Source organism: Carcharodon carcharias, chromosome 20 (genome assembly GCF_017639515.1).
Source record: "Carcharodon carcharias isolate sCarCar2 chromosome 20, sCarCar2.pri, whole genome shotgun sequence".
Classification (NCBI taxonomy): domain Eukaryota; kingdom Metazoa; phylum Chordata; class Chondrichthyes; order Lamniformes; family Lamnidae; genus Carcharodon; species Carcharodon carcharias.
Window position 1 is genome coordinate 34255662 of NC_054486.1, and position 22935 is coordinate 34278596.

Here is a 22935-nt window from a genome sequence, read left to right on the forward strand (position 1 = left end):
CTGCAGCAGGTTGCCCACCTTTCTGTACCTCATGGTGCACTTGACCCTTGCCAGCTGGCCTCCTCTTTCTCCTCCTCACTGGTGGAAGTGCCTCCAGCAGAATGTACAATTCCCATAGAGGACAGCATTTCACAGCACAAATGGTACAATGCTCAATGATGACTTCTTTTTTGGACCCTTCCCTGAGGAATTGCCTTGAATCAGATGAAACTTATATGAAAAACACAATTTTCAAAAAGTCTCAACAGTCTCTTCTGCTAAAGTGAGGCATTGTCACTCTTGCAGTCTTCATCTCCACCCTTTCAGCAGTCTGAAAAAAAAGACTTCTATTGGCCATGTTTCTCATGCACCCACCACATTATGGTGTGGGGCACATTTTATCCCAGTCAACTGCACTCCGAAGTACCTTAATTGATGGTTAATGGGGTTTTAAAAACGGCAGGGGGGGGCGCTCCTGATTTTGGATCACCCGCTGTCATCACACTGAATTTAACGTGCCAGCAGAACTATGGTAGTCCTGCTTTTGCTACACAAAATTCAGCCCCAGAATTCAACGCCTGTGTTTTTGAAGGCGAATAGTCTTGTAGCTAGGCGTGACACTACAGTATTTATTTAATCAGTAAATTAAAAACAGAAACTAAACAATAAATTAGGATTTATAGTTAATTCAATTCTCTGGAAAAAAAATTATGCTTAATCATACCATCATCCCAATTATAGTATTGGTAATGTCTAAAATGGCAGCATCGGGTAAAATCTTTGTGCTTGGTTTCAAATCAACGGCTGAATCGCCAGATGCCTCTGAAGAAAGACAAAGTTGCACATAAATATACAATAGACAGGAGGTTGATATCCTTTAAAAATAACCTACTGCCTCAAATCAGTCCAAACATTAATAGAAAAACTGTCTCATGTGATCACTGAAGAATGAGTCATATGTCTAGGCAGAAGGGGAATTTAAAAATATACACAATATTCTGTTATGTTGGTTATCATGGAAGTATTGATGAAATGGAGCAATTTATCATATGTTTTATGTTCTAGAAATTACTGACCAGTGGCCTATGTAGCAAATAAAACAAAACATGTACAAAGTACTAAATTTAAATGCAATTTAGGTTCCCTGGTGTTCTTGTACTGTGATGTCCTTGATTAGAATTTATTAGTTAACAAGTTATGAAATTGGATTCAACAGATCTATTAATTTGTAGGCTAGCACCAGAAAATCATAAATAGAGGCATAGAGTATAAAAGCAAGGAAATTATGGTGAACCTTTATAAAACATGGGCTTGGCCTCAACTGAAGTATCGTGTCCAATTCTGGACACCGCATTTAGGAAGGATGCAAAGGCAGTAGAGAGTGCAGAAAAGATTTACGAGAATGGTTCCTGGGATGAGAGATTTTAATTATGAGGATAAATTGATGAAGCTGAAGCTGTTCACTTTAGAGAAGCGAAGTTGACAAGTTAAGAGGAGATTTGATAGCGGTGTTCAGAATCATGAGGGGTTCAGACAGCGCAGATAGAAACTATTTCCATTGGGCGAAGGGTAGAGAAACAGAGGATACTGATTTGAGGTGGCTGGCAAATTATTTGAAGGGAAAATTTTGCAAGGCTACGGAAAAAAGACAGAGGATTGGGACTACCTGAGTAGCTCTTACAGAGAAGCGGGCATGGTTCGAATGACCTCTTTGCTGTAACCACTTTATGATGAAGCTATGAAAATGAAAAACTAACAAGTTCGCTATTGTCCACCAGGGAAAGGAATTGGCCACCATTACCCAGTTTGGCCTACACATTAATCCAGCCCCATATTATGCAGATGACTCTGAATGCTCTCTGAAATGGCTTAGCAAGCTACCCAGTTGTAAATACAGTACAAGGCCAAATACCACCATCAGGGATGGACAAAAAAAATGCATCATTCCTAGCAATCAAACACAAAAACGGAATCTCAATTATAACTTGGCCTTTGCCCATCTCACATGCCAAGAGCAAAATGCACCCCATATTGTAGCTACCTACATTACTAAAACCACAAGGAAGCATTTAATGTCATTGAGGGGCTGGATATTTCATCTCTAATTTTCCTTTGTAGTAGATTCCATAAATGATTTGAACCTTTTAGCAGGCAACATACAATAATAGCCTGGGTGCAAATATTCCCACAGGCTTGGGCAATACTAGATCCTTCAACATGGCTAATAATTCAACAAATTAGAGAAAATATAAATGAACTCCTTGGAAATAAAAACAGCATGTTGGTTCTTGAATAATGTATGCGCATGTGTGTTCGGTGCAGTGTTTTAGAGAGCAAAACTGTTTAACTGAACACATAACACTATGTTGGAAGAACTCTAGCTTCTAAGAAATCAATGTTATCAAATTGGAAGCAAGTTTTCAGGCCAACTACTTCCAATGGACAAAAAAAATCATTTAAAAATTATGACATGTAGTACCAAACTTTCAAACCTCACTAAAAATGATTCATAATATGAGGGAAAGTTTGAGTACTACCAGTACAAAGTAGGTGAAATTGGCTGAACCAGCACAAAAGATCACGGAATTTTAAGTGCAATTTACATCAAGAGTAAACACAGTTTCTTTGATCTTTAGTACAGGTTTCACAATAATTTCCCTTAAACTGTCACTACCCACAAACCTACATCAAATTGGTGAGGATGATAAGCTTCAGCCTGAGGAGGCTCTTCAAATTTGAGCTTTTGGGCTGAATTTTAACTGCCAAAGGGAGGTGGGCACAGGTGTGAGGATAATTCCCCAAAAATGGCATTGGGTCAGAAACCTGACATGATTACATCCACTTTTGAGTTTGATCCAAGTGGACTTGTAAGCCAGTGGGAAACTGCTGTGCAGCTGTTGGCTAAGTAATTGAAATATTTAATGGGTAATTACCTTTGGCCCTATATTCTGATTTCAAAAGCCAGTGAGGCGAGTGATTGTGTAATGAAATTGATGCGATGGGAACTACCAAAATCATTAAACTTGTGGTCAGCCACAGTGCTTGCAGGAAGTATTTTTGACAGCCTAAAAACACCAATTTCAACTTTTTAGTTACATTCTAGTGCCTTGGAGTATACTCGCTGACACCTCAGCTTCCTTGTGGTCAGCCTTCACTGCAGCATGAGAGAAACTTACACAGCTGTAATCTCAACTTCTGAGGAGGAAGAACTGGGACAGCCACACCAGCAGCAGCACTAGCTGCAACAACAGAAAGGGCACCAGCAGCAGCAAAAACAGCAACACCTGCAGTAGCTGCCTTCTCCACAGTCATATGCCGCTCTGCAGAACGAAGGGGATGATCAGAGAGCTCTAGTGGAAAGGAGGAAATACACTCAGCACAGGGTCTATAGGCAGAGGGTGAGCCTTTTCAATGTGATACAGCAACAGTATCTGAGGCGGCTCAGGCTTACGCAATAGGTCATTGCTGACATATGAAGCATCCTGGAACAAGACCACCTTCCAAAAGGACCAGGTGACCACACATTGTCAATAGCCATCATGCTCTTACAGTCCTGAATTTCTTCACCTCTGGCACCTTCGAGAAATCTACTGGAAGCATTTCCACATGTTGTGGATCTCAATCTGCTGCCCATTCTTGTAACATCCATGTCACCAATACTTCGTTTTCCAAGGTTGCCAATTATGTGAACATTGCCCAGGATGAGACTAGCCAAACCCAGAGGGCGGTCGGCTTCACTGCAGTGGTTGAGTTCCCACTGACAGAGTCATTGACTATACACATGTGGCAATTACAATGGCCTCAGGTCAGTCAGGATTTTCATGAAGTGCAAGAGATTCCACTAATGTCAATGTCCAGCTAGTCTGTGACCACCAGGAGGTGAATGTGCATGTCTGTAATAGATATCCAGGGAGCTGCCGTGTCCCATTCATTCTTTGGCAGTCACATCTCCTGGATTGTTGTTTCTCCTCCATATAGCCTGGTTTCTGGGAGACAAGGGCTACCATCTGAAGATGTGGCTGTTGACTCCTTGAGGGAAGCGTATCAGTGAGCCAGAGGAGAGATGCAAACAGGAGGACATTGGATTGCTCAAGATGCAGCTCAGGTGTCTAGACAGATTTGGAAGCACCCTTCGGTATGACCTACCTAGGGTGTCAAAGAACAGTTGTGATCTGCTGTGCCTTTTTACAGCATCTTGTTGCGGGGTGGACTGGAGCTACATGCAGAATGACTGGCTCCTTCTCCAAGGAAGGGGAGCCAAATGTGGTCATGGTGCTTGCAGCCACAACTTTGCTACCAGAGAAGCTCATGGACCCAAACAAGGCACTTCTCTTAACCTTTGCACGTGAGGCCACCTGACAGTGCCATCAGAAATCCTACGCCCCTATACCTGAAGACACACCTCACTCCTACAGTCAACTAGCCATCCATTGCATTCACGCCCCTTGTATAAAAGCAAAATACTGCAGATGCTGGAAATCTGAAACAAAAACAGAAAATGCTAGAAAAACTCAGCAGGTCTAACAGCATCTGTGGCGAGAACATTCACACCCGTTCCTCCTTATAAAGACTGATTGTGCCATTTGCCTGAAGGATATTGTCCAGGGTATATGGGGGATGCAACAAACTTGAGGCCATGACCATGAGGAGATCCAATAAAGCCTTTCACTTGTTGAAATAAACATCACAATAACTCCAAAACCATTAGCATAAGCACCCAAGAAAATCCCCTACGCAACTAATACGTCTTTCTCATCTGCTTCCTCTTACTCCTATGTAGTACAACTCTGCAGTTTCAGCTGAGCTGGAAGCAGGCTGCTCGTTCCCCTGTTTTGGCAACTGAGATGCCCATGACGAGTCCTCTGGGTTTTGGAGCCCGTGAAGCTTCTGCCAAAATCTGTCGCACCTATACCTGTGTAGGGGCACGAGACTGCATGAGTGGCTCTGTCTGAGGGGATGAAGGCAAAGGATTAGAAGCGGTGGCGTCTTGAGTGTGCAGTCCATTAGTTTGGGCGAGCATGTACACAGTGGCCTGTCATGTCTGATTCTCCATGCAAGTGGCATTCTTTCCGTGAAGGTGAAATGTGTATTCAAGATGGAATGATAATATTTGAGGGTGACTGCGGGCTGGTTGTATGACGGCAATAGGATGATGCTGTGTGAAGATGGAGAAAGTATAAAAATATTATAAAAGAAGTATTTTGTAACATCACTGCATTTAAGCTGGAAATTTAACGAGACAGATGGAGATAAAGGCATGCTCTGATGAATGCAATCAAACTGAAATGTTCCCTCTGTTTCCCTCTCCAGAGATGCTGCCAGGCCTGATGACTATTTCCAGCATTTTCTGTTTCTATGGCTGGAGAGAAAGGAATGCGTGGAACTGCAAGGTGTTATAATCCAGAAAGCCAGGTGCTGAAGGTTAGAACGGGAGCAAATCTGAACACTTTTCTAAGCATTATTAACAGAGAAACACATTGCAAGCATGTACTTCCTAATCCAACGACCCTAGTTTTGGTCTATTCCTACTTCTGGGAATAGAAGTATATCCCTAGTTAATGCCCACCAATATATATCACCTTTAAATGTAATAAAATAATCTGACATGCTTCACATAAGCATTACAAAACAAAGTATGATACTGGACCTCAAAAGGAGACAACAAAGTATGATACTGGACCTCAAAAGGAAATATTAGGTCAGATAACTGAAAGGTTTGATCAAAGTAGTAGGTTTTAAGGAGTGCCTTAAAAGAGGAAAGCAAGGTAGAGAGACGGAAAGGTTTAGGAAGGAAATTCCAGAACTTCGGCTCTAGGTAACTGCAGGTAAGGTATGGCCACCAATGGTAGAGCGATTAAAATCGGGCACATTTAAAGGGCCAAAATTAGGTAACCACAGTTATCTCAGAGGGTGATGGGGCAAGAGGAAATTACAGAGTTGGGAAGGGGGGCAAGACCATGGAGGGATTTGAAAATAAGGATGAGAATTTTAAAATCAAGACATTACTTGACCAGAAGCCAATCTAAGTCAGCTAGCACCAGGGTGATAGGGGAATGGGACTTGATGCGAGTTAACAGGCAGCAGTGTTTTGGATGAGCTCAAGTTTACTGAGGGTAGAATGCAGGAGACCAGTCAGGTGTCTTGGATAAGTCAAGTCCAGAGATTGTTGGCTGTCTTTCGATTTGAGGATGACATCTACTCAGGGTCATGAATTTCTGCCATGGGTCTTCATGTGACGGAATAGGCCAGTTCTTGACCCATAGATCTTTGGGCACATGGGGAAGAATGTCCCACAAGGTAGTAGGATCCAGATTGCAGGATTTGCTTCCTTTTCTTCCCTTCTCTGCTGCTGCTCTAAGTCACAATGTCTTAATGGTGAGGCAAAGTGTATTGCACATCGATGAACAAATTGTCACCATTTTGAAAAATTGGTGGCAAGCTCATCCCAGTCAATGTCAATGCTGTTGCCTTCAAGGGAGCTTCAGCATGACTTTGAAGCATTTTCTATCTTCTCCTCTGGAACGTTGGTTATTTGAGAGTTGAGAAAACAGGACCTGGTGAGGGAAATGCTTTTCAGCTATCCGGACAGTGTCCAGTCCATTAAAATTAATTTTGCAGGAGTTTTGCCTGAATGTTTTTGGAGCTGGCTTCAAGGAGGAAAGAGTTGGTTCGATGGTCCTTCAACTGAATTCAGAGGATGTGGAAGAGGCACTGCTGACGGAATTTTGCTAGCACTCTTACGTGCCATTGATACACTGCCCAAGTTACACGCCAGATTGTGTGGTGGCAACAACTGCTCTGCACACTAGGACCTTTGTTGACTTGCTTTGTTGTAAAACACTAGCTGCCATACTTTGTAGAAGGCTGAGCTGGCACAGCTGATCCAATGTTAGAGCTCCTCCTTTTGAGAAAGATGGCCGTCAAGGTATGGGAAGTGCTCAACATATTCCAGAGTGTCTTCTTTAATATATTTGGCTGATGTGAGTTTTGTTTCAGAAACCTTCAAGGACAGGTAGAATCTCTCGTATGCAGAATTGAAGAGATCGAGAGTGGCTTGCAAATCTGTTGTAGAGTGGGAAAAGACACTGTAGTTGTCTGCTAACTGTAGCTCATGTATGTTTATGGTTGGTCAGTTTAATTTGGCACAGACAGGACTGAGGTTAAAGAGTTTTCCATTTGGGCGGTATTTAATACGGACGCCAGAGGGCAGTTGATCTTTGATGAAGTGAATAGCCACTGTCAGGTAGATTGTAAATACTGGGGGCTGTCACACAGCCGTTCTTGATCCCAGTCTGTATTTTGAAGTCGCCTGTTTCAGATCTCCCACTCAAGACAGTTGCAGTCGTATCATCATGAAGAATTGCAGGAATGTGATGACACTTCTTGGACATCCAAACCTTTGGAGCACAATCCACTGGGCAACACAGTTTATGGAGTCAAATGCTTTGGTTTGGTCGATGGAAGCAATGAAGAGTTGCTGGTGTTGTTCTTGACAATTTTCTTGGATTTGTCTGGCAACAAAGACCATGTCAGAGGTTCCTCTGGAAGATCTAAAGCCATGCTATCTCCAAGAGGATTTCCTCAGCCACAGGAAGTAGGCAATTCAGGAGAATGCATGTCAGGACTTTTCCTGCTATGGACAATAGGGAAATACCTCAATAGTTTCCAGAGCACGATTTACTTCCCTTATGGAAGATAGTTACACTTGTCATGTTACTGAAGTCAGGGGAAATGGGTGGGGTACATCCTGTCCACAAAAAGCAGGACAAATCCAACCCGGTCAATTACCGCCCTGCAGTATACTCTCCGTCACCAGTAAAGTAATGGAAGGGGTCATCGATAGTGCTATCAAGACAGCAGCTGTTTAGCAATAACCTGCTCTGATGCTCAGTTTGGCTTCTGTCAGGGCCACTCAGCTCCTAACCTCATTACAGCCTTGGTTCAAGCATGGACAAAAGAGGTGAACTCCAAAGGTGAGGTGAGAGTGACTGCCCTTGACATCAAGGCAGCATTTGGCCGAGTGTGCCTTCAAGGAGCCCTGGCAAAACTAGAGTCAATGGGAATCAGGGGCAAAGCTCTCCATTGTCAATGCCAGGCAATGACCATCTCTAACAAGGGAGAATCTAACCATCACCCCTTGACATTCAATGGCATTACCATCACTGAATCTCCCACTATCAACAACCTGCGGGATACTATTGACCAGAAACTGAGCTAGACTCACCATATAAATACTGTGGCTACAAGAGCAGGTCAGAGGCTAGGAATCCAATGCCGAGTAACTCACATCCTGACTCCTTAAACCCTATCTACCATCTACAGGGCACAAGTCAGGAGCATGTTGCAATACTCTCCACTTGCCTGGATGAGTGCAGCTCCAACAACACTCAAGAAGCTTGACACCATCCAGGACAAAGCAGACCATTCGACTGGCATCCCATACATAAACATCCACTCCCTCCATGATCAACGCACAGTAGCAGCAGTGTGTACCATCTACAAGATGCACTGCAGAATCTCACCAAGCCTTCTTCGACGGCACTTTCCAAAACCACAAATAATGCCATCTAGAAGGACAAGGGCAGTTGGCACAAGGGAATACGAACACCTGGAATTTCCCCTCCAAACCACTCACCATCCTGACTTGGAAATATATTACTGCTCCTTCACTGTCGCTGGGTCAAAATCCTGGAACTCCCTCCCTAACAGCACTGTGGGTGTACCTACACTACATGGACTGCAGCAGTTCAAGGCAGCAACTCACCACCATCTCCTCAAGGGCAATTATGGATGGGTAATATATGCAGGCCTAGTCAGCGATGCCCATGTCCCAAGATGAATAAAAAAAACTCTGCAAAGTGGGCCATTGTTAAAGCCGTTTGAGTGGGAGACACGTTTGGAGTATATTCAAAGGCAAGATCTTCAAAGGTGGAGATTGGAAACCCTCGTGCGAAAGACCAAGTTTCAGTAAGATTGGTTGACTTAGCAGGACCAATGTCTGGATGATTTCTTGAGAAATCCATCGAATCTGTCTTTGGTTGCATCTGTCATTTATTCTGTAGTGTGGTGTGTTCGACCATAGTTTGCCTGTTAATTCATGTGTACCTCATACTTACACTGAATGTTAATGTATAAGATAAATCACTTTATCTTTCTGAACTTGTATAGTAAATTTTATTTTTGTTCGTTCAAAATTCGTGGATCTTGTGGTTTTATTCTAAAAGGAGGTGTCTTGAATTTCAATCTTTTACCACTTTAAACAAAACGTTACTGGTCCCTAACTGGACCTCTCCCCACGTCCCGGGGTCTGGCCAAGGATTGTAACAGGATGAGGGCCCACTGAGCATGGCTGTGCTTTTCCTTCATTCCACCAAAGGATGAACTGTCCACAGCTGCCTCCCTCACATCCTCCTGCTCATTTCAGACATGTTCTTCATCCTGTGCCACCCTTTCTAATCATTCTCAAGGACCCACTGATGACAGTATATTTGTGCTGGGAGAGGGTGTCATGGTGCTGGCTCTGTGGCTTCTCTAAGGACCCCAGTGATGTTGCTGCAGCACTGACATGCTCCCTCCTCCACAAGGTTTCCCATTGCAGCTGAAGCTTTGGCACTCTGGTGCATGGGAGATGTAAATTCCATCCACTACATCTACAGACAGGTTTTCCCATCGCTCCATCGCCCACTTTTCATGTGAATTACCCTTGTCAAGGGCTGCCTCCCCAATTCTAGTAAGAATGGTGAACTGGGCACTCATCCTTCCCTTCCCTCTTTGGCACTGTGCACCCTCTTCTCCTGCAAGGACAAAGATAAGACAATGCTGGTCAGTCTCAACAATTCAAGCAGCTCTTTTAAGTGAGATGCTGCATTTATCAGTGCTGCCAACTCCTCAATAGCACTAGGGCTTTGCGCCTTGCTTACAGGTCAGTATCCTGGGCGCACATTTCTTCCATGATTAGGAGTTTCATGATCCCTTAGGCAGCTCAGCTGGCACGTCTACAGACCTGGTGGCCTGATATCTGGGTGTCACACTTGCCAGAATGAAGGTGGTCATTGAACCTTACAACACTGCACCAGATCCTTCTCACAATGCTGAGGCTGCTCATTTGCTCTACCAACTCGAGACAAGACTGTTGGATCTGGCTGGCTGGCTTTCTCCTATATCTCTCCGGGAACAAGATTGCTCAATTATCTCTAACCACCTCCAGCATCATCTCAAAGGCAGGACCACTAAACCCTGGGCTGCCATGCCACAGATGTCATGCCTCTGTCGTCCCTCACTTTTTATGCAAAGAAAAAAATAAACAATTACCTCCTATTATATGATGGATTGCACTGTTCATGGAAGGTGTTAGGTTTGAGATTAGGCAAATGATTTTGGGCAGAAACTTGAAGCATAACTTTACTTCAGAAAAATAGACATCAAGCACAATTTATGTATAATTTCCTGATTGTGCCCAAAGTTGAAACACTATTTCAATATGTTTAATTGCCTGTGCAACAAGCTGACCAAATGTAGTTTTAAGTTTTACAAAGTTTTCGAGTTTCTCTCACAAAAAAGAACCAAATGTTTCAATAAATATCATTGGCCAAAATGGTAAACCAAATATAATATGCAGGATAAACAGAGCACCTTTGCATGTAAAATGTTCAAAATAAAACCGAGACATTGGAATAAATAGCTTTACAGTGGTCAAAATGTTAAAAAGGCATACCTTCACCATCCTTAAAATCAATGTCATTTCTTAGGTTTTCTTCAGACAGTTCCTCTTGATACTTCTCTGGATGAAGCCCAGAATAACCATTTCCAACTTTGCAAGCAGGGGCACTGGTTTCCTGTTCACTCTGCAAAGTTTCCGCACTCTCCGTTATGAGTGCTGACTGCAACTTCCCAGTAGCTTCCTCTGCAAACCGATCCTGAAATTTCATGCCCTTTGCCAAACCTTTGGTTGCAATATCAACAGCTGAATAACATTTCTTCCTTTCTTCATCACAAACAGCAACTGATACATTTTTCTCCAGTGCTGCAGAATTATCATCCAGAATGTTAGGACAATCAGACAACTCAAGTCCAAGCGGATTTTTGTCTTCTAATGGTAAATGATCCTCTGTAGCACTGAGTTGGTTCGATATCTCATTGAAGGCAGCCAATACTGATTTACTCAGTTTACATGTGTCTGAAGATGAACAATATTTTAGCACATTTCCTGACTCTTCAAAGTCCTGCACATCACTCCCTGAGAGAACAGCATGACCTGAAACCCCATTTTCTGAAGAGGAATCAGAATTAGTTTTGTCTGAAATATTATGGCGCAATATAGGGCTGATCTGCATCAACTCCTTGGCCAATGACAGATTGCCCAACTTACTGCTACAAGGTCTTGGCTTGCTTACAGTCCCTTCAGCATCCACCAGAGCTCTATGAACTTCCTTATGATCGAAGGAGCTTGCCTGGGGGTCACGTATCTCAACGGCTTCCCATTCGCCATTCATCCAGTCATCAATGCCTTCTTCAGCTTCCTGCCAATCAAACATGACCACATCTAAATCAGCATTCCTCCACAATTCTTCATCTTCATTTACCTTTTGCTTCTTATGTTCTTCTGTGACTGTCTCCACCCACTTTAAATGAGAGCACAAATATAAACTGATATTAGGACTAGATTTTGTTAACATGTTCACAATCACCAATACTAACAATGCATTGCTATCCTCAAAACATACATATTCAAAAGGTGACTTTTGAAATATCTTAAGGATGCTTATCTCTGCAGTACAAAACAGTTGCTGACTCAGCAAAGGGCAAGTCACAAACTGCACTGGGTGTACCTGTTTTAGCAACATCTGGCAGTGATGCATCGGCTGCTGCTATGTTGACTTCTGTGAAATCAGATAGGGCAGGAACACCTGTAGGAGGTAATTTGGAAGCAGGCTTGTCAAATATTCATGCTGGTTGGTGTCATACTTAGCACAAAGGAAGATGGTTGTGGTTGTTGGAGGTCAGTCATCCCAGCTCCAGGACATCACTGCAGGATTTCCTCAGGATGGTGTCCTCGGCCAAACCATCTTCAGTTGCTTCATCAATGACCTTCCTTCCAACATAAGGTCAGAAGTGGGGATGTTCGCTGATGATTGCACAATGCTCAGCACCATTCACAACTCCTCAGATACTGAAGCAGTCCATATCCAAATGCAGTAAGACCTGGACAATATCCAGGCTTGGGATGATAAATGACAAGCAACACTTGCGCCACACAAGTGTCAGGCAATGACCATCTCCAACAAGAGAGAATTCAACCATCGCCCCTTCATGTTCAATGGCATTACCATCACTGAATCCCCCACTATCAACATCCAGGGGGTTACCATTTACCAGAAACTGAACTGGACTAGCCATATAAATACTGTGGCTACAAGTGCAAGTCAGACGCTAGGAATCCTGTGACAGATAACTCACCTCCTGACTCCCCACAGCTTGTCCACCATCTATAGGCACAAGTCAGGAGTGTGATGCATTACTCCCCTCTTGCCTGATGAGTGCAGCTCCCACAACACAAGAAGCTTGACACCATCCAGGACAAAGCAGCCTGCTTGATTGGCACAACGTTAACAAAGATTCAATCCCTCCACCTCACAGTGGCAGCAGTGTGTACCATTTACAAGATGGTAGGCTGCAGGCTCCTTAGACAGCACCTTCCAAACCCACGACCACTACCATCTAGAAGGACAAGGGAAGCAGATAGATGGGAATACCACCACATGGAAGTTCCCTTCCAAGTCACTCAACATTCTGTCTTGGAAATATATCACTGTTCCCTCACTGTCACTGGGTCAAAATTCTGGAACTCCCTTCCTAACAGCACTGTGGTTGTACCTACAACACAAGGACTACAGAGGCTCAAGAAGGCAGCTCACTATGACCTTCTCAAGGGCAACTAAGGATGGGCAATTAATGCTGGCCCAGCCAGTGAAGCCCACATCCCGTGAATGAAGAAGAAAAAAAACAAAGGACAATGGCTGTGATGGTTGGGGGCCAATCATTTCAGCCCCATGAGTTTTTCAGGGTAGTGTCCTAGGTCTAACCACCTTCAGCAGCTTTATCAATGACCTTCCCTTCAATATAAGGTAAGAAGTGGGGATGTTCACTGATGATGCGCAGTGTTCACAGCTTTTCAGTTACAATTCCTCAGATACAGAAGTTGGACAGTCCCACATGCAGAAAGGCTGGAAGACATTCAGGCTCGGGCTGATAATTGGTAAGTAACATTCGCACCACACCAGGCAATGGCCATCTCCAACAAGAGAGAATCTAAACATCTTGCCTTGATGTTCAACAGCATTACCATTGCTGAATTACTCACCATTAACATCCTGGGGAGGGTGTTGGGGGGAGGGTTATCATTGATCAGAAACTGAACTGGAGTAGCCATGTAAATACTGTGCAAGAGCAAGTCAGAGACTGCAAATGCTGTGGTGAGTAACTCACTTCCTGACTCCCCAAAGCCTGTCCACCGCCCACACGGCAGAAGTCAGGAGTGTGATAGAACACTCTGTTTGCCTGGATGACAACGGCTCAAGAAGTTCAATACCAAGCAAGATAAAGCAGTCTGCTTGATAGGTGCCCCACCTTAAACATTCACTCACTCTACCATCAGCACCCAGTGGCAGCAAGTATTTGGGTGAACTGCAAACAATTGTTTATTCCTGTCTGGTGCAAAAGTAAAATAGGAAAGGTGGCTAAACTATAGCTTACATGTGAAATTAGAGATAGTATTAGATCCAAGGAAGAGGCATACAAATTGGTCAAAGAAAACAACAGACCTAAGGATTGGGAGCACTTTAGAATTCAGCAAAGGAGGTCCAAGGGATTGATTAAGAAGGGGAAAATAGAGTACGAGGGAAAATAGAGTACGAGAGTAAGCTTGAGGGGAACATAAAAACTGACTGTAAAAGTTTCTTTAGTTATGTGAAGAGAAAAAGATTGCTGAAGACAAATGTAGGTCCCTTACAGTCAGAAACAGGGGAATTTATAATGGGGAACAAAGAAATGGCTGACCAACTAAATACATACTTTGGTTCTGTCTTCACAAAGGAGGACACAAATAACACACCAGAAATGTTGGGGAACACAGGTTTAGTGAGAGGGAGGAACTGAAAGAAATCAGTATTAGTAGGGAAATGGTGATGGGGAAATTGATGGGATTGAAGGCCAATAAACCCCTAGGGCCTGATAATCTACCTCCCAGAGCACTTAAGGAAGTGGCCCTAGAAATAGTGGATGCATTGGTGGTCATCTTCCGAGATTCTACAGACTCTGGAACAGTTCCTACAGATTGGAGGGTAACTAATGTAACCCCACTATTTAAAAAGGGAGGTACAGAGAAAACAGGGAATTATAGACCAGTCAGCTTGATGTTGGTAGTGGGGAAAATTCTAGAATCCATTATAAAAGGCTTAATAGCTGAGCACTTGCAAAACAGTGGCAGAATCAGACAGTCAGCATGGATTTATGAAAGGGAAATCATGCTTGACAAATGTACTGGAATTTTTCGAGAATGTAACTAGTAGAGTTGATGAGGGGAAGCCAGTGGATGTTGTTTATTTGGACTTTGAGAAGGCTTTCGACAAAGTCCCACATAAGAGATTAGCATGTAAAATTGAAGCGCATGGGATTGGGGATAGTGTATTGAGATGGATAGAAAACTGGTTGGCACACAGGAAGCAAAGAGTAGGAATAAACAGGTCTTTTTCCAAATGGCAGACAGTGACTAGTGGGGCAATGCAGGGATCGATGCTGGGACCCCAGCTATTCACAATATATATTAATGATTTAGATGAAGGAACTAAATGTAATATCTCCACATTTGCAGATGACACAATGCTGGGTGGGAGGGTGAGCTGTGAGGAGGATGCAGAGATGCTTCAGTGTGATTTGGACAAGCTGAGTGAGTGGGCAAATGCATGGCAGATGCAGTAAAATGTGGATAAATGTGAGGTTATCCACTTTGGAAGCAAAAACAGGAAGGCAGATTATTATCTGAATGGCTACAAATTGAGAGAGGGGAATGTGCAATGAGACCTGAGTGTCCTTGTATACCAGCCGCTGAAGGTAAGCATGCAGGAGCAGCAGGTGGTAAAGAAAGCAAATGGTTTGTTGGCCTCCATAGCGAAAGGATTCGAGTACAGGAGCAGTGATGTCTTGCTGCAATTATACAGGGCCTTGGTGAGACCACACCTGGAACCCTGTGTTCAGTTTTGGTCTCCTTATCTGAGGAAGGATGTTCTTGCTATAGAGGGAATGCAGCGAAGGTTTATCAGACTGATTCCTGGGATGGTTGCACAGACCTTTGAGGAGAGATTGAGCTGATTAGGATTATATTCACTGGAGTTCAGAAGAATGAGGGGGGATCTCATAAAAACCTATAAAATTCTAACAGGACAAGACAGAATAGATGCAGGAAGGATGTTCCCGATGGCGGGGGAGTCCAGAACCAGGGGTCACAGTCTGAGGATACGGGGTAGACCATGTAGGACTGAGATGAGGAGAAATTTCTTCACCCAGAATGGTGGTCCTGTGGAATTTGCTATCACAGAAAGTAGTTGAGGCCAAAACATTGTATGTTTTCAAGAAGGAGTCAGATATATCTCTTGGGGCGAAAGGGATCAAAGGATATGGGGAGAAAGCGGGAGCAGGCTATTGAGCTGGATGATCAGCCATGATCATAATGAATGGCAGAGCAGGATCAAAGGGCCAAATGGCCTACTCCTGCTTCTATTTTCTATGTTTCCAAGATGCACTGCAGCAAATCACCAAGGCTTCTTTGGCAGCACCTTCCAAACCTACAACCTCTACCATTTAAAAAGGACAAGGGCAGCAGATTGCCAACATCATCACCTGGAAGTTCCTCTCCAAATTCACATACCATTCTGATTTGAAATCATTTCACCAATTCTTCACTGTCACTGAGCCAAATCCTGGAACTCCTTGCCTAGCAGCACTATGGGCAGACCAACACCACATGGTCTGCAGCGGTTCAAGGTGGCAGCTCATCAACACTTTCCCGAGGACAATTAGGGAAGGGCAATAAATGCTGGCCTTGCCAGCAATGCTTACACCCCCAAGAACAAATTAAAGAGGAATTACCCATTGCCTGCTGCTACTGGAGAGTCTACAGAGCTTATGGCTGCAATGTGTTATAGCTTGAACAAGGAGGTGGGTTTCATAGCCCCTAGAACACCTCAAAACTTTTTGAAGCATTATGAAATGCACCCCAACCACTTCCTAAACAAAATGCTCTGCACCTGACACTCTGTCCAAGAATCTTACTTTATAGCTCATCAGAAAACTCTCACAGAATGAAGTTATACCAGCATGCAAAATAAATGCTTAAAACAACACTAGAACATATTATGCTTCTCTCAAAGTTGGGCTTTTTAGTGCAGTCACTGAAAAAGGCTTGTAGATCTTAAAACCAAGCACTGATATTGACTAAAATAAAAGGAGAATATTGCTGAAAAAAAGAAACATGCTGCCGAAGCTTTTTCATCAGCACAAACACAAGAATGTCAAATTTCAAACAATTAATTTATACTGCAGGAGAAAAAGGTGCCGATTGGTTGGCAAGTTGATTACAGTTAGCCGAGGCGTTGTCATGGGGAAAACAATGGGGAATTATAAGTTCCCCCAAGCTCCCAGGTAATTCAAAAATGCACAAGGCTTGAAAGATATTCCTTTGGTTTGCAGTGAACAGGTTCTTGCATATGAATGTACGTTGCTTCTAGCAAGCGTAAATGAGCCACATTACGAGCTGGACTGATTATCTCAAATTGATTGTTAGTGTATCTACACATACTCAGACCTACAACAAAGTAAGTAACTCTTCTTGTCTTAAATGGCCGAGAAGGTACTCAGTTGTACCAAATTGCCATGCAAAACCATAGCAGGAATAAAAACACACAGACCACCTGGCACTGACCTAGGCACTGGATGACAAAGGCACACACTGCCCAATCAACACTGCAAAGTCCTCACTAACATCTGGGGATATGTGCTAAAATTGAGAGAGCTGTCCCACAGGATAGTCTTCTACAACAGCACCTCAGAACCTGCAAACTCTTATGCCTGAAGAACAAAAGGTAGCTGGCATATGGAAACACCAGTATCTGCAAGTTCACCTTCAAGCTGCACACCAACCTAACTTGGAAACATATTGCAATTCCTTCATCATCACAATCAAAATTCTGGAACTCTGTATCTAACAGAGCTAGGGAGAGTACTTTCACCATACACACTGCAACAGTTCAAGATAACAGCTCACCACTTTTTAAGAGCAATAAATGCTGGTTATGCCAGTGACACCTGTATTCTTAGAACAAATAAAAAACGTAATCCTAGAACACTTCCCTGTGGCACACCACTACCCAATTCCAACCACTCTGAAAACTACTCTCAATTCCAATTCAAGGTTTTGTGTCTCTAATCAGTTTTCAATCTGATCTTCTTTCCTCCTCCCAAACGTTTAATCTTCTCCTGTAGTCTGCTATATGGTCAAAAAGTCAAAAAACTTTCTGAAAGTCAACATACATCACATCAACTATATTTCCCTCATCCACATTTGTCATTGGCTCAAAAGAAGCCTCAGATTTGACAAACAGGATATTTCTTCCTGGAATGGGCATTGCTGCTTTTAATTATTTTTCTTCATTTAGATAGTTGCTAATTTACTCTTTACTAAAGATATCATCTAAGAGACAGATCTGGAACATGGTACTAAAGGGATGTTGGTAACTTGGACCTATAATTGGCTATAGGATAGGAGGTAGAGAACAGGGGTGAATGGATGTTTTCTGACTGGAGGGAAGTATGAAGTGGGGTCCCCCATAGGTTGTTATTAGGAACATTGCTTTTCTTGGTGCATATAATGAAGTGACCTGGATTTGGATATAGGGAATACTATTTTGAAGTTTGCAGATGATGCAAAACTTGGCAACATATTAAACAGTCAGCATGATATAGCAGACTTCAGGAAAACATAGACCAGTGAAATGGGATGACACACAACAGGTGCAATGGCTGTAATTTAATGCAATTTGGTGGCACTGAGAGGCAGAAATGAGTGGCAAAGGCCTTCCCATTCATATCTCTGCTCCCACTGCATTCGTGCTCCGGTCAATTAGCGGCCTGCTTTTTAAGAGATTCTTTCATGGGATGTGGGCATCGCTGGCTGGGCCAGCATTTATTGCCCATTTCTAATTGCCCTTGAGAAGGTGGTGGTGAGCTGCCTTCTTGTGGTGTAAGTGCAACCAAAGTGGTGTTCGGGGCAGAGTTCCAGGATTATGTCCCACTGCATCTGTCCAGGATTATGACCCAGCAACAGTGAAAGAGTGGCAATATATTTCTAAGTCAGGATGGTGAGTGGCTTGGGGAGGAACTTGGAGGTGGGGATGTTCTCATGTATCTGCTGCCCTTATCCTTCTAGATGGAAATGGAGATGTGTGCGGATCTGCACATCGTTACGTTGTCATTGAGCACAAGGGATCAATGGCAAGGCGAGAGGGAGGCAAGGTGCCAGGAGTCTCCACCAAGTCCTCATCCTTCTCAGTTAGGCAAGGAGGTGCAAGTGGAGGAGTGAAGCAGTCTGCATCTCAGGGCTCGTCTAAGGGCACTCCTGAAGCAGGTTGTGGCTCCTCAGCCCCTCTGCCAGTGACACGAGTGTCTCAGAGCCTTGCTGACAACAGAGGCTCCTGAAACTGTGCAGAAGCCTCACAGCAGGCTGGGGCCTTCCTGACCTCAGGCAGCCAGAGAAGGGTGCCAAGGTCATCCCAGGCCGCAAGGCAGGTTGGTCAGCAGCCTGCTTCCACCAGAGCTGGCAAAGGGCAAGCACCATGTAAGAGCACTCGAAAAAGAGTTAAGAAAGCACTGTAACTGCACTTGGGCTTCACAGGTGCAAGTTCAATTTTTGTTGAATGTTATAGTTAGCCTTAATGACTATCTCAATATAGTGAAATGCACAGGTGGAAGGTGGCAACCCAGGGGCTGGCTGGGGTTGACCATGGTGTGTGTGCTAATCAGATGGACCATTGCCAAAGCGCTAATGGGTAAATGAATCTGAGCTTCCAGCAGACATGAATGGCTGCAGTGAGCCTGGAATGTGTATCTTTGGTGGACTAAATGGCTGACGTGCTCATATTCAGGAGAAAAGCCTAAGAATAAGAGCTTCCCAAGCCTCCCTGGCACCTAAATCTGTAGGCCCTTCAAGTGGTTCCACAGGCCTGCCATGATGCTGTGTCTCTTCTTCAGCACCCCTCTCACTCACCTCATCTGAGGATACTTCATGCTCCAACATGTCTTCAGCAACGTTAATGCACTGACGTGCGGCTGATTGAGAGATGTCGCACGTTTTCAGTGGCAGCCTGAAATGAGTCCAAGGTGTAGAAATTCAGGCTGACTAAATAGTGGGGGCACCCTTCCAGTGGGCACTGAGAGGACACAATCCCAAACACCTCTTAGAAAGCTCTTCAGACAGCCCTGCCAGGATGACCAGTTGCTCAAGTGGGCCTGTGAGTCAACGATTTCTGTCCTTCCCCTTTCAGTATCACTTAATTTTAAACCTCAATTTTCTTCAGACCTCTGCATCTATCTCCCCGTTGCTGCAGATTCAAAGCTGCTGAGGTCTCTGACTCCATCATGTGGCCCATGTGTGCCCCATAAAATGCTGCAAGGCTTGTAATATGTAAGACAACTGGATTTCAAATTATCTTAATTGGCCTTTATCAGATGGTGAGCAGAATCCCCATCTTGTTTTCCTTCTGCGTCATGTAAAATGGCATGTAATGTCATCACCATTTCACGTCCCACACCGCTACCTCCAACAAGGTCTGCTTTTCACAGATAAAGTGCTGGCCAATTTAATATGGATAAATGTGAAATAATGCACTTTGGGAGAAACAAATAATAGCAATAGATTCTAAATGGCATTATTTTGAAGGGAGTGCAAAAGCAGAGGGTGAGGTGCTCTTGCTTTTTCTAATTTTTTCACCCTGTAGGAATTGGTTCTTACTCTAGTTCAGGGGAAGAAGCTAGCTTTTTGGTGAGTATCTGGTAAGTGGTTAAGGTCTATTCTATTCCAAAGTTTTAAAGTAGTGTACAAACTGGTGGTAAAGTTAATAGAAAAAGGAAAATAATTCATTGAATAAAATAATTAAGTAGTTAATTTAAACATATTAAGGATGGCAGGACAGGTGATGTGTCACGGATGAAGCACGTGGGAATTTCTGAATGCCAGCATGATCCAAGGCAAACACGTCTGTAGTAAGTGTTTGCAGCTCAAGGGGCTTCGGCTCATTGGGCTGGAGGAGGTGGAGACACTGTGATGCATCAGGGAGGAGGAAAATTACCTACACACTTAATACCAGGAGGCAGTCACACCCTTAGGTTAGGGTCTTCTGATTTGGTCAGTGGTCAGGGACAGAAGGGTGGGAGGCAGATGTGGGAACCCAGAGGGCAGGAGTGCAGAAGCTTCAGCCTTTGCCACTGTCTGACAGGTTTGAGGTTCTTTCAGCTAATTTGGATGAGAGTGGGAGCTTCAGTGTGGATAAGCTGACTGGCCATGGTACTGTGGTACAGGAAGCCATTCAAGTAGAGGCAGCAAAAAGGAATGTAGTGGTAGTAGGGGACAATATAGTCAGGGGGATTCACACTGCTCTCTGCAGAAGAGAGTGAGAGTCCAGAAGGCTGTGCTGCCTGCCCAGTACCAGGGTTCTGGGCATCAGCTCAGGGTTGGAGAGGAACTTGCAGTGGCAGGAGGAAGGATCCAGTTATTGTGGTCCATGTAGGTATCAACGACAGAGGTAGGACAAGAGGTTCTACATAGCCAGTATGAGGAGCTAGGCATCAAATTAAATAGAACCTCAAATGTAATAACTTCTGGATTATTACCTGAGCCATGTGCAAATTGGCAGAGGGCAAATAAGATTAGAGAAATGAATGCATGGCTCAAAAACTGGCGTGGGAGAAGTGGGTTCTGGTTCATGGGACCAGTAGCACCAGTACTGGGGAAAGCGGGTGGCGTACCGTTGGGATGGTCTATACCTGAACCGTGCAGGGACCAGTGTTCTAGCGAGCTGCAAAACTAGGGAAGTAGAAAGTGTTTTAAACTAAATAGTGGGGGCGAGGGATCAAATTTGGGAAGATATGGTAAATTATTAGAGTAGGAACAAGGCAAAGGAGAAAGCTACTAATATGGGAAATTACAAAGAGACCATAACAGGAAGGGATAGAGAGTACAAATCTAAGAGTAAATCAGCACATAAGGCTAGAGGTTACAAAAAATAATAAAAAGACAAAACTGAAGGCTCTGTATCTGAATGCACATAGCATTCAAAACAGAACAGATGAACTGATAGCTCAAACAGAATTTAAAAAAATTTTTTTTACTCATTCACAGGATGTGGGGTTCGCTGGCTGGGCCAGCATTTATTGCCCATTCCTAGTTGCCCTTGAGAAGGTGGTGGTGAGCTGCCCTCTCGAACCGCTGCATTCCATTAACGTAGGTATACTCACAGTGCTGTTAGGAAGGGAGTTCCAGGATTTTGAAGTGAAGGAACAGAGATATATTTGCAAGTCAGGATGGTGAGTGACTTGGAGGGGAACTTCCAGGTGGTGCTGTTCCTATCTATCAGCTGCCCTTGTTCTTCCAGATGGTAGCGGTCATGGGTTTGGAAGGTGCTGTCAAAGGAACCTTGGTGAATTCCTGCAATGCATCTTGTAGATTGTACAGACTACTGCTACTGTGTCAGTGGTGGAGGGAGTGAATGTTTCTGGATGTGGTGCCAATCAAGCGGGCTGCTTTGCCCTGGATGGTGCCAAGCTCTTGAATGTTGTGGGAGCAGCACTCATCCAGGCAGGAGGGGAGTATTCCATCACACTCCTGACTTGTGCTTTGTAGATGATGGACAGGCTTTGGGGAGTCAGGTAGTGAGTTACGTGTTGTACTATTCCTAGCCTTTGTCCTGCTCTTGTAGCAACAGTATTTATATGGCTAGTCCAGTTCAGTTTCTGGTCAATGAAATAAATAAGTACGAACTGATAGCCATCACAGAGACATGGCTGTGGGATGACATAGATTGGGACATGAATATTGAAGGGTACATTACATTTAGGATAGGCAGGAGGATAGGAAAAGGTGGAGAGATGGCTCTGTTAATTAATGATGGTATTAGCACAATAGAGAGGGATGTCCTAAGTTCAGGAAACCAGGATGCAGAAGCGGTTTGAGCAAAGATGAGAAATGATAAAGGCAAAAAATAACTTGTGGGAGTGGTGTACAGGCCCTTTAATGGTACCCACACAGTAGGACGGGGTATAAAGGAAATAATGGGAGCTTGTCAGAAAGGTACGGTGATAATCATGGGGTATTTAATCTACATATAGACTGGAAAAATCAGATGGGCAAAGGCAAATAAGGGGTGGAATAGTCCCAGGTTTGCACAAAGTGCGGTAGAGGCATGAATAAAACAATTTTACCCACCAGCCGCAATGGCGGGTTTTCGCACTGTGTTGTCCCCTTCTTGGCACGCCCCACCTCATTAATAATGCATTCACGGAAAACACACCACACTGCTGGCGGGGCAGCCTCTGATTCACCCGCCCTGCCATCACCTCAGGCCTTTAGTAATCCGGGCGCCATATTTAAAGAGCGGCCCTGCACAAGTCTAGAATTCTAAGTGATGGAAAGTCATGGCTGCCAAAGGGAGGAAACATGCTGCCCCCAAATTTATTGATGCCTCCCGTCAGCACCTACTGGACACAGTGGAGACCTGCCATGAAGTTCCCTATCCCTACTCTGGGTGAAGACCAGCAAGCAAGGTGACAAATCCAGCATGGGAGGCGGCGGCAGCAGTGGCCTGATGGTGAGATTGGTAGTGCTCAACCAAGTGAGGATCCAGCAGTGCAACA

At 44.0% G+C, this 22935-nt stretch overlaps 1 protein-coding gene across 16 annotated transcripts in view; it reads right to left on the minus strand.

Moving 5' to 3' along the window:
* Positions 1-22935, minus strand: part of LOC121292797 (coiled-coil domain-containing protein 9-like) — a 272485-nt gene that overhangs the window by 33176 nt on the left and 216374 nt on the right. For 14 of the 16 annotated variants that reach the window (XM_041215198.1, XM_041215205.1, XM_041215202.1 and 11 more), the window contains 2 exons: positions 10694-11600; positions 704-801 (listed from right to left, as the gene is read on the minus strand). In XM_041215198.1, coding sequence (XP_041071132.1) covers positions 704-801; positions 10694-11600 — 1005 coding nt within the window. The remainder of the gene's footprint in view (positions 1-703; positions 802-10693; positions 11601-22935) is intronic. The other 2 variants (XM_041215199.1, XM_041215201.1) reach the window with 2 other exon arrangements.